The sequence below is a fragment of the Psammomys obesus genome, unplaced genomic scaffold (assembly GCF_907164565.1).
Source record: "Psammomys obesus unplaced genomic scaffold, mPsaObe1.curated_primary_1811, whole genome shotgun sequence".
NCBI classification, from domain to species: domain Eukaryota; kingdom Metazoa; phylum Chordata; class Mammalia; order Rodentia; family Muridae; genus Psammomys; species Psammomys obesus.
In genome coordinates this window covers 3123692-3139225 of record NW_026592636.1, presented here as the reverse complement: position 1 = coordinate 3139225, position 15534 = coordinate 3123692, and the positions used below count along the sequence as shown (strand labels likewise).

Genomic DNA, 15534 nt, shown 5'->3' with positions numbered 1-15534 from the left:
CCTGTCTTGGAACTCACTCTTTAGGATTGGCCTTGAAGTTTAAAATACTTCCATTGATCTAAAATAATTGCCAGGCTGAGGAGCAACTTAAGTTTAATCCTTTTTTTTTTTTTTTTTTTTTTTTTTTTAACTCCAGCACAAATGCCAGATAGTTCATCACTACTCCAGTGCTCTTTTTGTTTGTTTTTGTTTTTCTGAGACAGGGCTTCTCTGTGTGGCCCTGGCTGTAGCCTGGAACTCATTCTGTAGACCAGGCTGGCCTCTAACTCAGAGATACCTGCCTCTGCCTCCCAAATGCTGGAATTAAAGATTGTCCGACTATCAATTCTCTTTTCTATGAACCACATAACCTGGCCTCTTCTTAAAATTTTGCCTTCTCTGAACTTTTCCCTATTTACTCTGATATTTCTGTTAGTTTTCCTTTCTCCTAGGTGCAGGTCCCCTTTTTTTAGAACTCTGCTAGGTAATGGCGCTCTTTGCATTTTGATCGTTGAGAGCCTGTTCTTCAGCACTCTTCTCTTCAGTTTTTGCCTGTCTTTGATTTCCTTATAGTACTAGTGCAGCTTCATCAGACTCAGTCAGGATCACTAGACAGATTAACAGCAGCAGCAGCAGTCTGTGAAACAGGCTTTGCCTTGGCTTTAGTTAATTTTGCTTTTGGATTCAGTTCTTTGTTTACAGCAACATCCTTGGCTGTGTATAAGTGAAGGAGTTCAAAGTACAATTTTCACAACTGACATGTTGATCAGATCTCTGTAGGTAACAAGCCTTTCTATGACAAGATGTCTACGCAGGCACTCTCCTGGCTTTCAAGATCAAATAAAAACGGATGTTGGAGCAGTAGTTCACAGAGAGGTTACTCTTAGTCATCAGATATCTGCTTCCTTTCCTGTTGGTATGATCCCTTTCTCCACAGCTGTAACAATGACTCTCACTCATCATTCACTTCTGTCAACTTGACTTTCAGGTCTTTTGTCAGCTCTGGTAGTTCTTTTCTCAGCGTTTTCAGTTTCTCTTTCACTGAGACTTTAGTCAAATTCTTTATGACCTGGATCTCAGCTTCATTTATCTGGAGCATCAGTTTTGTAAAGGCCTCCACCCAAATCATCCTCTTGCAGGAATTGGACAAGGTACTGCTGAATTATCTGTGCCTCCCTATTTCTTTCCTCTTCCACTCCTTTCCTTACTTTGATGGCCTCAGGATTTGTAGCCATAGTCTGAAAAATATGAAATGCTTTAGGGATTTGTGTGTCATCCTTGCACAGGGGCCAGAATGGTTACTGTATTGTTCCAGTTTTAGTGTATGTGCTGCCAAAGCAAGCACCTTTCATTAGTTTTTAAGAAAGTCCTTTCCCCTTTACTGGAAAGGAAGATAGTTAGAAGAGTGATCAGTTTATTTCAGGTTCTGAGAGTTTAGACACTCTTCTGGATTCTAGTTGGAGTGGCGATTAAGAAGGCATTTGGAGAAGCATGTAGAGGATTCTAGTTCTATGCCTAACCAGGACATCTGTACGTCATGAGTTTGTCAGAGCTGGATTTGCTCCAGTGTAAGTTTTGGATTACTTAAACCTTACAGCTAGTTGGTGCTGACTGTTTTTTAGAGTGCTTAGTACTCACTTGGTTTTGGCCAGACAGCTAAGCAGCAACAAGGTGTTTTCTTGAAGATAACATATTCTAGACTAAATTACTTTTTATTCATTTAGGTAGGCTCTCGCTATGAAGTCCATGTTAGCTTCAGACTTGTAACACTCTTGCCTTGGCCTCTTGAGGAGCTGGGTATAGGCCTTTCTGATTGAGGTTAACTTTCAAGTGGGCTCGGCACCTATACATTTGGCACCTGCCATGGTTATAGTACTTTGCTGCTCATGTAGGGCTTGCCATCTGTCCTCAGGTCAGAAAGTTTTGTGGTCAAGAATGTACAAGCCTAAGGTAGTGGTCTTGAGTGGCCTTAAAACAGCACATATAGTTTTCCAGCTGTGTGAATCTAATACCAGTCTTCCTCTCTGTTCCCTGTCTGTGAATGAATAGTGTTGGCTTCAGTACAGTTCCTGAGTATAGTTATACTTACATAATTTTCATTACTGTTCTCTCTGACAGTAGAGCTGTGTATAGAAACAGCTCTTCTAGGCCAGTGAGAACCCTAAGGGGAGATATGTGTTCTGGCCAACCAGAGGCTCTGGAGAAGTTCTGGCTGCTGGGGATTTTTGTTGAGGGAAATTTTGGAGAATTTATATCAGAGTTTTTTTTTTCTTTAAACTGTGATTGTGTTACATGTTTATTTTACATGTAGATAAACACACATACAAATGTAACATCTTTTCTCTGGCTGAGAAGGCATACATTTGAGATTTTGAAGTATGATTTCTAAAACATTTATCTTTGGGCTAGAGAGATGGCTCAGTGGATAAGGGCACTATTTGTTCTTCCAGAGGTCCTGAGTTCGACTCCCAGCAACTGCATGGTGGCTCGCAACCATCTATACTGGAATCTGATGCCCTCTTCTGGCATCAGGTATACATGCAAATAGAGCACTCATACATTAAATAAATAAATAATTTTTTTTTTTTTTTTTTAAGAGTGTATCTTTAAAATCTGTTTTGGGGATGAGTGGCTCATGATTAAGAGCTTGTACCAATCTTCCAGAGGCCTGGAGTTTTGTTCCTAGCACCTGCAAGCAGGTAGCTCACCTGCAACTCCCAATACATACAGGTGATGTTACACCCCTTCCTCTGCAGGCACTGTACTGGCATGTATGGACAACCCACAGAGGCACATACACACACAAATAAAAGAGAAAATTTACAATCCCTTTCTTACTGGCTCTCAGAATGATAGAAACACAGCTGTCTATGCTGTGGTTTTTCCTGTGTGCTGTAGAGCTATATGTATGTTTTTCGTTTTTCTTTTTTTTCTTGCAGCAAGGTTTCTGTGTAGCCCTGGCTGTCCTGGAACTCGCACTGTAGACCAGGCTGGCGTCGAATTCAGTGATCCGCCTGCCTTTGCCTCCTGAGTGCTGGATTTTAAGGTGTGTACCACCACTGCCTGGCTGGACTGTATGTCTTTCAACACTATGTGGATACATACTGAACCTTGAAGGATCGGTGCATGTCTGCAGATGATGCAGTCTGTCTCATTCTCTCTCTCTCTCTCTCTTTTTTTTTTTTTTTTTTGAGACAGGGTTTCTTTGTGTAACCCTGGATGTCCTAGAACTCTCTCTCTCTGTAGACCAGGCTGGTCTCAATCTCAGAAATCATGAATACTCGAATTAAAGGCATTAGCTGCCACACCCAGCCTAGAGTTTTTATTATTTATAAGTCTGATGAGTTCATACATTCAAAGAGTGTATGTTATAATGGGTACAGATAAGAAGAATTAGAACTGAAAGTTATACTGGCATTAGCCAGTTTCAGAAAGTATTGTCACTACGTTGGTCCTGTCTGTCCTCCCTGACCACCTTCTCTCAGACCTGTTCAAGGCGTTTTATTCCTTTACTTCTATGTTGCTATCTATGAATGTCTCTTTATATTATGTGACTTAATATTTCCATACTATTATAACATATATAAATTGAATCTTTTATTCTGTGACATCTCTCTTTTAACATTGTTCTCAAGATCCATTTTGTTTTCCAGATGTTTGAGTACTTACTGTCTTAATAATGTTCCTGTTCTCATGCAATGTCTGACTTAAGTGTCAGACAGACAGTTCACAGATAATAAATGATATAGTAGCCATATGGATACTGATAGGAGCCAGCAGAGGAGGGAAAGGGTGGGCTGTTTTCTCATTGAAAGGCAGTGCTCAGATTAGGCCTCCCTGAGAAGGACCCTTTGTCTAGAAAGTGAAAGCTCAAGGCAAGAGGCAATGGGTATGTGGAAGCATCATTATAGGTAGAGTCCAGAACACTTGAGGTACTACGAAGGGGGTTATGCTTGTTGTGTTGGAGGGAAGAGCCCTAGGGAAAGTGGTAAAATAGGTCTGTTTTGAGCCAGAGGTGTGACATGGTCTGGTTTCTGAACGATCCCATTGCAACTAAGTTAAGAATAGCTGTCCCTGTGCAGCTGTCAGGAACGGCTTTAGAAGGCCGTGGCAGTGATCCAGCAGAGCAGTCATGGTAGCTTGGTCTGAAGGGGACCAGGAGTGGCACTGAGAAGTGGTTGGAGTCTGGATCCTTCTTGGAGCAAGAGTAGATGAGATTTGCTGGCAGACTGAATGTGGGTGTAAGAGAAGTAAAGGGTGACAGTAGGAACTTCTGCTTGCTGCAGGAAGAGGAAAAGGCCACATCAGGAGTTGGATTTAGATTTGGGACACTTTGAGCACACAGAATTTAGTTTAGAGGAGGGAGGGCTGGGCAGCACACCAGTGTAAATCCTCTGTCTTTAGATGGCATAGTAGGCTATGAGCAAGTGTGCAGAACCAGGTAAGGGCAGTGGCTGTGAGGGCTGGTGGGAACCTGCCATGGATGCTGGGGCTTTTAAAGTCAGGCCTGATGAGAGCTTGGGCTCTCTCCTGGTTTTGATGGCATAGAAGCCATGAATGATCCTGATGAGCAGTTCTCACAAGGACGTGTGAGAAACCTGGATAGACATAGAGTAGACAGTGCGCTCTTTTGGGAACTTGGCCTGGGGTAGAAGGCGTGACTATGCCAAAGAGTTTACTAAAATGGGTAAAGTCGGAAATTGGTGTCTTAGTGTGCCTTCGGTGCTTTAGTGTGTGTGTTAACTTTTGCTGTGTTTCTGTTGCTCTGATAAAAACAATATGACCAAGGCAATTCATAGAGGGGCGGGTTTATTTGGAGCTTGCAGTTTTTGGGATACAAGTCCATTGCTGTTGTGGTGGGGAGCATGGCAGTAGGCAGGCAGGCAGTGGCAGTGGAGCAGTAGCTGAGAGGTTAGATCTGTAGAGAGGAAGCACATTGGATGGCTGGAGTCTTTGAAACCTCAAAGCTCACTACTAGGGACATAACTCCTCTAAAGGCAGACCTACTGCTTCCCAAACAGTTCCACCACTGGGGACCAAGTATCCAAACAAGAGCCTTTGGGGGGGCATATTCCCCAATCAGACAGCTACAGTGTGCCTGAAGAAGTGCTACTGTGCAGGAGAAATAACTTGGTGAAGCAGGAGAAGCCACACTCTGCGGGCCCTTCCCATTCCCTTAGTCCAGGGTAGACACTAGCACTGAGCTAAGTGTTTACATGGAGAGCTGGCCTTTGTTCCTTCTTGGTGGGAGAGGTAGAGTGGAATGGGGGTAGGTGGACAGTGGAAACGTGAATATTTTCTTTACTGCCCACATTTTCCCCAGGGAAACGGAAAGGGGGGTGAGAATAAGGAGTTGGTGAGTAGGGCGTGAAGAGAGGAGAAAGGTTGAAGTTTGAAGCTGGAATGTGAAGGGCTTCTGTGGGGGGTAGGGGGTATCTGCATTGAGAGTTAATTGCAGAGTGCTTCCTTTAACAGGGCTTGTGGGCTACAGAGGTGGTGTGTGTGTGTGAGAGAGAGAGATTACTGCTATTAGCTGGGAAGGCAGCTAGTGAGGTGTGTCCACAATCATTCATACAGCCCGAGTTCATTCCACTTTGCCTCTGTGTTATGTTTCGGATTGAATGTGTTGCATTTTATTCTTTGTCCTGTTGTCGGAAAGTAGGATTGTTTCCAGTAAGAGAAAGCTGCTGTCAACAATTTAGACACAAATTGCGAAAGTGTGTCTCCAGGGCAAGACTGGAGAGTTGAGGCTGTTGGGACATGTCCAGCTTCAATTTTAGGAGGTAGTTCAAGCTGTTTTTCAAACTGTTTTCAAATGGTCCTGGATGGCTCTTTGGATTGTCAGACCATTTTATATTTACCAGTTTGGTGAGTTACATCTCAGAGGTCTTAAAAATATCAGCTCCAAACCAAAAATATTAGTATTCTGGCAGGTGGCGTGTTCAAGGTCATCATTGCTACTCATTGAGTTCAAGACCAGCCTGGGCTACATAAAATCTGATCTCACAAACAATGCAAAATATAACATTATGTAAACTGTAATTTAATAGACTTTAATATTCCACAGAATTGTGTGATCACAATCTAAATTAAGACTATTTGGGCTGGAGAAATGGCTCGGTGGTTAAGAGTGCTGGCTGCTCTTCCAGAGGACCCGAGTTCAATTCCCAGTAACCACATGGCAGCTTTCGACTATCTGTATTGGAATCTTATTCTTTCTTCTGGTGTGCATGAAAACAAAGCACTCATATACAAAAAAATAAATATTTAAAAGAATAAATTAAGACCATTTTCATTATCCCCTGTGTGGCGTGGACATTTCTTGTGAGTAGTTGTACAGTAGTCTTTTGTGACTGGCTTCTTTCATTTAGCATGTTTCAAGGTTCTCCCACATTTTAGCTTGAATCAGAATCAGCACTTTGCTTTTCTTGTGTACATGTACACATATGTGTGCACTTGTGTGTGAAGGTCAGGTTGGCTCTGGATGTTTTCCTCAATTGCTTTGCCACTAATAAAAACATTGTGAGACAATGTGAGACAATGTTTTTATTGAACCTGTAGCTCACTAACTGAGCCGGACTAGCTGGCCCACCAGCCTCAGGGATATTTCCGTCTTTACCGCTCGAGTTGTAGGGTAATAGGCACTTTGAACTTGGATCCTAATACTTGTATGGCAGGCAGTTCACCGATTGAGCTCTGTTGTATGGCTAGTTTATCATTTCTGTTTTGGGGCTATTAGGTTATACTACATTTGTTGGTCCATGGAACTTGACTTTTTAGCATTGAGAAAGGCCTTCTTGTGTTTTTAAGATAGCCCAAAACTGGATCCTCCTGCCTCAGCCTCCTGAATAATGGAATTGCAGGCTCCTGCCAAAATTGGATTCTCTTGATGCAGGTTGCAGTGTTGCACCAACATGCCCAGCTTTCCATGCTTTCTGTGTTTTTATCTCTTTGTCACCGTCTATTATTTTGTTCAGTTCCACCTTTGTTCTTTTTTTTTTTTTTTTTTTTTTTTTTTTTCCCCGTTTTTTTTTTTTTTCAGTTCCCCCTTTTTTTTTTTTTTTTTTTTTTTTTTTTTTTGAGACAGAGAGTTTCTCTGTATAGCCCTGGTTATCCTGGAACTTAACCTTGTTGACTAGGCTGATCTAGAGCTAAAATTTGCCTGCCTCTGCCTTCCAAGTGCTGGGATTAAAGGCATGTGCCACCACCACCTGGCCCATCTTTGTTTTTAATGATCCAGTTTTGTCCACCCTGAATTTCATCCACCAACTGACTTGAATCTCTCTCTCTCTCTCTCTCTCTCTCTCTCTCTCCCTTCCTCTCTCCCCCTCACTCTCTCTTTAATTCTGACAAGGTTTCCCTGTGTAGCCCCGGTTGTCCTAGAACTCATTCTGTAGACCAGGCTGACCTGGATCTCTGATCTGCCTGGCTTTGCCTCTTGAGTTCTTGGATTAAAGGTTTATGCCACCATGCCCTGCACACACACACACAATTTTTTTTAACTGACTTGAGTTTCTTTTGCCCCTGTTGCTAAGAGTGTACTTCTTTATGGTTGAGCTGTATTCTCAGCCTTCATCATGGATTTTATTTTAATATATTCTGTTTGGTTCTTCAGCAAGTCTGCTGGTTCTTTATTGGGAGTCTCTTCCCTAAGAGTGAATCTGTGGCATGCTGTTTTAGCCATGTAGCCATATGCCGTGCATTCTGTAGGTAAGAAAGAACGCCAGTTGGCTTTGCAGTTGAGGTCTCTGGGTCTTCACTAGCCTCAACTCTTCACCTTTGAGCTTTTGTCTTCTCTTTGTCTTGTTTTCTTTTCTTTTTCTCTCTCTCTTTTTTTTTTTTTTTGTTATGATCTAGTTTGACAAGAATGACCAGATGCTATCTGCACATGTTCAGAAAGTGTGCTGGATAGTTTTATGTCAGGTTGACACAAGCTAAAGCCATCTGAGAGGAGGAAACCTCAATTAAGAAGATGCTTTCAGAGCTGGGTGGTAGTGGTGAGCTAGTCCCAGGATAACCAGGGCTACACAGAGAAACCCTGTCTCAAAAAAAACCAAACCAAAACAAAACAAAACAAAAAAAAAGGAAAAAAAAAAACAGTTCTATAAGATTAAGCTGTAGGCAAACTTGTAGGGCATTTTCTCCCCCCCCCCCTTTTTTTTTTTTTTTTTGAGACAGTTTTCCTGTGTAGCCTTGGCTACCCTGGACTCACTTTGTAGACCAGGCTCCTCTCAAACTCAGAGATCTGCCTGCCTTTGCCTCCCCCAGTGCTTGGGGTTTACAGGAGTGTGCCACTGTGCCTGGCTAGGGCATTTTCTTAATTAGTGACTGATGGGGGAGCGCCCAGCCCATTGTGGGTAGTGCTATCCTTGGTCCTGGGTTCTATAAGAAAGAAGTCTGAAACCAGAAGTTGGTGCTGCACACAGACGCAGGCAAATCTCTTTATTTGAGGTCACCAGGGCTACAGGGAGAAACCCTGTCTTGGAAAAAAGCACCCCTTCACCCCCCCCACCCCCAAAGGCTGGGCAAGCCAGTAAGCAGCACCTCTCTGTGGTCTCTGCCCTGCCCTGACTTCCTTTGACAATAAATAAATAGTGATATTGAAGTATAAGCCAAAGAAAACCTTTTCCTCTTCAAATTGTTTTGGTCATGGTGTTTCATAGCAACAATAGAAATGCTAACTAAGATAGCAAGTGTTAAGGGATCTCCTGCTAGTGTTCTCCGAGCAAGTCATACCTTAGCAAAGACTACAGCAGTGTCCAGTGCCTTTGTGGAGAACTGAGCATAGTGAAATTTTGGGGTGTGTAGATAGAGGTCCTGTGAGAATTTTCTCATTTTGTCAACCAGCATTGCAATTCAAGATGGTCATTCCTGCCTGTGTCCCAATTGGCTAGGCCAAGCAAACGTATTTAACTATCTTGTTTTTATGTTAGGTTTATTCTCTGCTGATTGGGAGTACTTCTTGGAATGTATGTATGTGTATATATATGTATGTATGTATGTATACATATATATATGTATGTATGTGTATATATATGTATGTATGTATACATATATATATATATATGTACGTATGTATGTATACTGTGCATGTGTGCACACATACCATGGCATGAGTCTGGAAGTCTCATGAACAAGTTGTCATTTCTTTTCTTCCATCCTGTAGTTTTGGGGATGGAGCTCAGGTTGCTAGGTTTGGCAGCAAGCACCTTTATGTGCTGAGTCATCTCAAGCTTTTCATTTTTTTAGAAATTCCTCCCTATCAGAGATGAATTTCTTTAGCTTTTCTAATTATTTTTTAAAGATGTATTTATTTATTTATTTATTATGTATAGTGTTCTGCCTGCATGCCAGAAGGGGGTACCAGATCTCATTTTAGATGGTTGTGAGCCATCGTATAGTTGCTGGGAATTGAACTCAGGACCTTTGGAAGAGCAGCCAGTGTTGTTAACCTCTGAGCCATCTCTCCAGCTCCCAGCTTTTTCTTCTTTATCATCACATTCATTAGTTTGCTGTTATGTCCAGTGATAGGAAAGATTCATGATGTTTGCTGTCCTTTAATGAGACAGTCTCTTTTGTGTAGCCCTGTCTGTTCTGCTATGTAGATCAGGCTGGGCTTGAACTCATAGAGATCCCTCTGCCCCTGCCTCCAGAGTGCTGGAATGGGAGCATGTGCTACCACCACTGTTCTTTCTATGTTGTAGAGTTTCCTTCCCCCATCATTTCTTCCTGCTACTGCATGCTGTCTTTAGGACTTTTAAAATTTTTAGGACTTTAAAATTTTTTTTTTTTTTTTTGCTTTTAGTGGCTTTGTGATTGTTCTTGCTGAAAGTTGGGCATGATGTGCTGGGAAAAGGAACTGCAGTGAATCTTAGGCCTTTATCAGTGTATGTTTCAGGAAAATGGAAATCATTCTGTTGTCCTTGGGACTAGGTCTTAGTTTGGTGAGTCTATGTCCCTAGAAACATATATTTCAGATGGCTCCTTTTCCCATCCCTGGCAGAAGCAGAGCAGTTTTCACTCTTAGGACTTGGTGAAGCCCCCATTACAGGCACCCTCATGGATTTTTTTCCCCCTCCAAGACATGGTTTCTCTATGTAGTCCCCGTAGTTCTTCAGGCTGTCCCTGACTTGCTTTATAGACCAGGCTGGCCCTGAACTCAGAGGTCTGCCTGCTTCTGCCTCCCTGAGTGCTGGGATTAAAGGCATGCACCACCATGCCCTGCTCCTCCTGGAGTTCTTAACCATAACAACTGTGCATGCCAAGCCTCCATAGTTCTTACAGTGTTCATGTTTGCTTACCTTTCTCTGCTGGTTAGTTGTGGTCCTTCTGTATCTGTTTTATTACTTTTCCACTTTTCTGGGGAATAGCAGTATGCTATGTGACCTCATTTTTCTTAATAGATCTAGGAGGAATTGTTTTCAGTTTCTTCAGTTCTTCACTTTACTACTAAGAGGAGATTAAATGCTTTCAAATGTTATGTAACTGTAACTGGCATATAGCTTTAGAAACTTTACTTTTCCAAGCTACAACTCAGTGCTCATTGGGCTCCTTATTCTCCTCTACACTGCCACAGGCAACAGTTCTGAGTACCACATGTGAATGAAATACAGTTGTGCTTTGTGACTAGCTTGAAGCCTTTTGTCACCACTGTTTATCTACATGTAGCTTGTTCCAAAATTTATTTTCTTTTTCAGTTTGTTATATCCCATTGTATGTTTCTGTGTCACATTTGTTTATCTCTCATCCCTAATGAACACTACTTCACAAATGAGTGCCCTATCCGATCTTCAGTGATGAGAGGTTTCGGTGTTGCTGATTCGTACTGATTGGTTGTGCAAACTTAGGAATGATCTTTTGAGGCAAGTGAGATGGCTCAGCAGATAACCCCATGCACCATGCCTGCCATAAGAGAGAGCAAACACCTGTAGGTTATCCTCTGAACTGTGTGGCACATGCATAAACACCCCAAAATATAAAATAAACAAATGTTTGCAGCAATGCTCTGAGCTTGCTGGCCCTTGTTTTTGTCTCTTTTATTGTGGCTCTTTTGTATTTTGTCCTCCTCCCAATCTTTCACTAAAAAAAAAAACACAACCCGATAGCCAGTCCCCCAAAACATGTTAATTACACTGTTGAGGTTGAATTGGTTTATTTCTTTTGGGGAAAGTTTTCAACTATAAATGAATTAATAGAAAAGATTAGTAAATGAACTTTATTCAGTAACCGCAAGTGTCAAGCATGAGAAAGTTTAAGAACTTCCTGCACATGCAAGGTCCTACATAAAACAGCTCCCATGGTCGCAGCTCCTGGAGTACAAACTTTGGTTCTGATGAGTTGGAAAGTGTGGAGGAAGGTAGTGGCATTCTGAATGCTGGCCTAGTGACTTCTTAACTGTAACACTGTTAATCAGTTGTCTTAGTAAGGGTTTCTATTGCTGTGAGGAGACCTCATGGCCAAAAAGCAAGTTGGGGAGAAAAGGGTTTGTTGGGCTTACAGTTCTATATATACTCCTTTTATGGCTTGCTCAGCCTGCCTTATGGAACCCAGGACCACCAGCCCAGGGATGGCACCACCCACAATAGGCTAGGCCCTCTCCCATTAATCATTAATTGAGACAATGCCTTACAGCTGGATCTAATGGAGGCATTTCCTCAACCAAATTTCTTTCTTCTCTGATGACTCTAGCTTGTGTTAAGTTGACACACAGAACCAGCCAGTGTATCAGTATTGTGTGAAAACTGAAAAACATAACAAGATTGTTGCGAAGGTCAAATGAAGAGATGGAGGCAGGAGAGCCTTGAGATGGTTAGGAAACCTGTGAAAAATCACTTCCTACATTCCTTAAAGCTTGTTTTGGATCTCCTAAGCTTGGCTTCAGTTGCTGAGGAAGCTATGACTAAAAGGTGACTTTTTCTTCAGGACTGGTTAACCTGGAAGACTGATAGGGAATGTACACAGCTTGCACTTCCAAAGGCTCCTGTGATTTCAATGTATAGAGAAAAAGAGGAGCTCTCTCCAGGCAGAGAGCCTAAGGTGTGCCAGGGAGAAAAAGGACTTGCGGTCAGAGAGGCCAGCAGATGAGAACATTCTTATTCCAGTATGTCTTTTGGGGAACTTCATTGAGAGCAGGTTAAAATGAGGACTGAAAAGGGTGACTGGGGTGAGCCCCACTTGAAGATGACTAATACAGATAGTACCACAGTGTAATTAACTGATGTGGCAGTGATATGCTATAAAAAATAACCACTACAAAGTACTAACCAGCCCAATAGAAATGAGCGAAGGCAATAAACAGACACTTGAAGAAAAATGAAGCGTAAGTGGCTTTTAAAAATTAAAAAAAAAAAAAAAAAAAAAAGGGGGGACTGGAGAGATGAGTCACTGGTTAAGAATGTGTACTGTTCTTGCAGAAGACCGGAGGTTAGTTCCCAGCACCTGCATTGCAGCTCAGAACTGCTTGTAATTCATTTGCAGCGCATCTGATAGTCTCTCTTGGACTCAGCAGGCAACTGCACTCAAATGCATAGACAACACACACATACTTTAATAAAAAAAAAAAAAAAAATCCAAACAATGTTCATTCTTACTCAAAGAGAAAAGAAAGCATGTTTGCATGTTGATGGATGTGGGGGAAACAGACATTCATACACATAATTTAATGGTATGGTCTAATAATGTTTATTATTAGCCTTATAAATATTATGGCAGTATATCGAACCCACTATCACAATCAATAAAAGACATAGACACCTGATAGATTTTAGAATAGCATTATGTCACCTGGGACAGGCAGATATTAGCCCTCTAAACTACCTTCACCTCCCAGTCCCATCCAGGCTGCCTCCCACCCATAGTTCACAAATACTTGCTTATTCTTTATCTGGGCCACTTTCTCCATCTGTGCTCGCCATGCCATGTGCTTCTTTCCATGCTCACCCTTGATGGCTCTCTGCTTCCTTCCTCTTCTGATTTATCTCTCTTCTCTCCTTCCCATGATCCTCCTGTCCTCAAAGTCTCCCAACCCTAGTCACACCTACCCCCTTTGCCCTGCCCAGGTGTGTTGGCTAAACAGGAATAATTTAGGCAGGTCTTAGATCCAGGTGTACGAGATACTGTGATCAGCAGCCAGATCTTGCAGGCCAGTAATTAGCATCAGAATAGCTAATAGCACCAGACCAACCCCCAACACAGGTGGTGGGAAAAAGGTAGGCGTGACTTACTGTTATGTCCGTTCTTCAGCTTTGCTTTTTGGTGCTTAGGTATGTGGTCATTAGTGGTGGCCTGTTTACACGGGGAAGTCTATACCAGACAAACTTCTCCAGGAAAGGATTTAGGGTGGTGGGTTTTGTTTGTTTTTAAATCAAGCTATAAGTCAAATTCTTTGGGAATCTTTTTTTTCTTATTTAGAAATTGAAAAACATACCAGTGAGTCTGTATAAGCCAGAGCAGCCCTTGAAAAGAGCCTTGGAAAAGAGCTGTTAGGCTGGTCACCCTGCTGGGCCTTTCTTACACTTAGAACTTGTGTCAGCTAGAGTGTGTTACTTTAGAGGCTGGCTAGGATTCTCTTTGGGGAACTTGTTCTTGTTTTACACACCACAGGGAAAGGGTGTGTGGTGTCTTACAAGGTTTCTGAATGAATTCACATTCCATTTTATTTGATTATTAAATGAGCAATCTTCCATCAAGGCCACAACAGATTTTACTTGGTTTGAGTCCTTGACAGAGTAAACAAGTGTCTGATGCTATTAAGAATCCTGAATGTAGCATAGTGCCTGATGTGAGGACAACTCAAACCTTTGTGAGCTGTGTGTTCTCATGACTCCCGCATGAACACAGTGCTATGGGCCTTTTTTTAGTTTGGGTTTTTATTTATCCTTTGAAATATGAGATTTGGTAAAATCAAACAGATTAGTCTTCCAGCAGAGAACATTGTATTTAGCAACTTTTTTTTTTTCTTTTTAAGAAGCTCACTGGAAATCACTCTAAATATGAGGCTCACAAGAGAACGCCCTGCTTCTGCCTTCCCAGTGCTGAGGTTAAAGGTATATATATCCGTGTCTGGCTTTGAGCAACTTTAAATTTTCTGTCACTTTTAGTTCATATTTGCTTTAGTAACTCCATATTTCTTAGATCATAGAAATGACTTGTAAGATTGAGAAGTGATGATTTAGTCTCATCTCCCAATTTGTAGGTAAGACAAATCCAAAGAGAAGAAATTTGCCCAGAAGTGAATCTCTGTCACTTTAGGTCAAGACCTGCCTGTTGGACTTTAAAGTGTTGTGGCTTTGATTACACTGCCACTGCTTAAATGAAGAGTATCAACTTAGGAACAGCAATAGCTCATTTAGAAGGGGTACGTTGGTGCATGCCTGTAATCCCAGCTCCTGGGAGGCAGAGTCAGGAGAATGGCAGCAGATTGGAGGCCAGTTTGATGTATGTAATGAGTTCAGGCCAGCCTGGGCTACAGAGTGTGAGACTGTCTTTAAAAAGAAAAGAAAGAAATTTACTCTTCTGTAGTTTTAGTCACTTGGTTGCCCAGGTTCTATGTAAAAAGTTTTGTTGACATTGAGGAAGTCTTGGCTTGAGAATAAGTGCTTCAGTTGGCTCTGCCAATGTGTAGTAATTCATCACCCACTGTGGCTGTAACAAGTGTAGGTGGTCCTGGCCCTTTACTGTTAATGCTAGTTTACTAACTTACGGCTTGGCTGTATTTTCATAGTATGTTAGACTGACTGGCTTCTTGTGTCTGAAGTGATGTGATTGCTGCTAGTGAGCATAGCCAGACAGTGATGTAATCCAGTTAGGTGCCAAGGTCTTTGCTTACAGTGCATCACCTTCTGACTGATATGGCCTTCCTAAGGTGGAAGGAAAGGCTTACCTTGCCTGGCTTGTACTTTATAAGGTAGTCATTTTCCGTTCTTGATGTGATGATTTTGGCTTACAAGTGTTGGTATCTTTTCCTGGGTTTGTACTAGTTGTTGGTGTTTGGAATTACCTGACAAACGAGTTACAGGTATAATTTTTATTGTTGTTGGGTATTTCTGAAGAAATTTTAGGTTTTTAGAGTGTTTTTAAAAAGATTTATTCTTATTATTATTTTATGTGCATCAATGTTTTGCCTGCATGTATGTCTGTGAGGGTGCCAAATCCTCTGGAATTGGAGTTATACACATTAAGAGCTGCTATGTGGGGTTGCTGGGAAGTGAACCCGGGTCTTTTGGAAGAGCAGCCAGTGCTCTTAACCGCTGAGCCATCTCTCCAGCCCCGGTTTTTAGTTTAAGTTTTAGGTTTCTTTTACAATCACTTTTTATTAGATTATCTCTTGCTGTTCAGCCTAAGTTGACTATGAACTTACTGTATAGCCAAGAGTGGCTTGAGCTTCTATTGCCCCAGCCTCCTGAGTGCTGGAATTGCATGTGTATCACCACACATGGCGCTGACGATGCATTTATGTATGTATTTATTTATTTATTTGCTCATTTATTTGCTCATCTATCTATCTATCTATCTATCTATCTATCTATCTATCTATCTATCTATCTATCTATCTAT

General features: G+C 41.8%; 1 protein-coding gene and 1 non-coding gene across 10 annotated transcripts in view; one reads left to right on the top strand and one right to left on the bottom strand.

Moving 5' to 3' along the window:
• The window catches only part of Ppp6r3 (protein phosphatase 6 regulatory subunit 3), a 115347-nt gene that overhangs the window by 6770 nt on the left and 93043 nt on the right, over positions 1–15534 (top strand). For 4 of the 9 annotated variants that reach the window (XM_055614572.1, XM_055614571.1, XM_055614565.1 and 1 more), the window contains exon 2: positions 13946–14024. The exons of 4 other annotated variants lie outside the window; for them this stretch is intronic. In XM_055614572.1, coding sequence (XP_055470547.1) covers positions 13971–14024 — 54 coding nt within the window. In that variant the 5' untranslated portion in view covers positions 13946–13970. Of the gene's footprint in view, positions 1–13945; positions 14025–15534 lie in introns of those variants that run through there. One more of the 9 variants, XM_055614568.1, reaches the window with a different exon arrangement.
• On the bottom strand, positions 1221–1324 carry LOC129682411 (U6 spliceosomal RNA). The gene has a single exon (XR_008720975.1). It is a non-coding gene; the product is annotated as a U6 spliceosomal RNA (small nuclear RNA).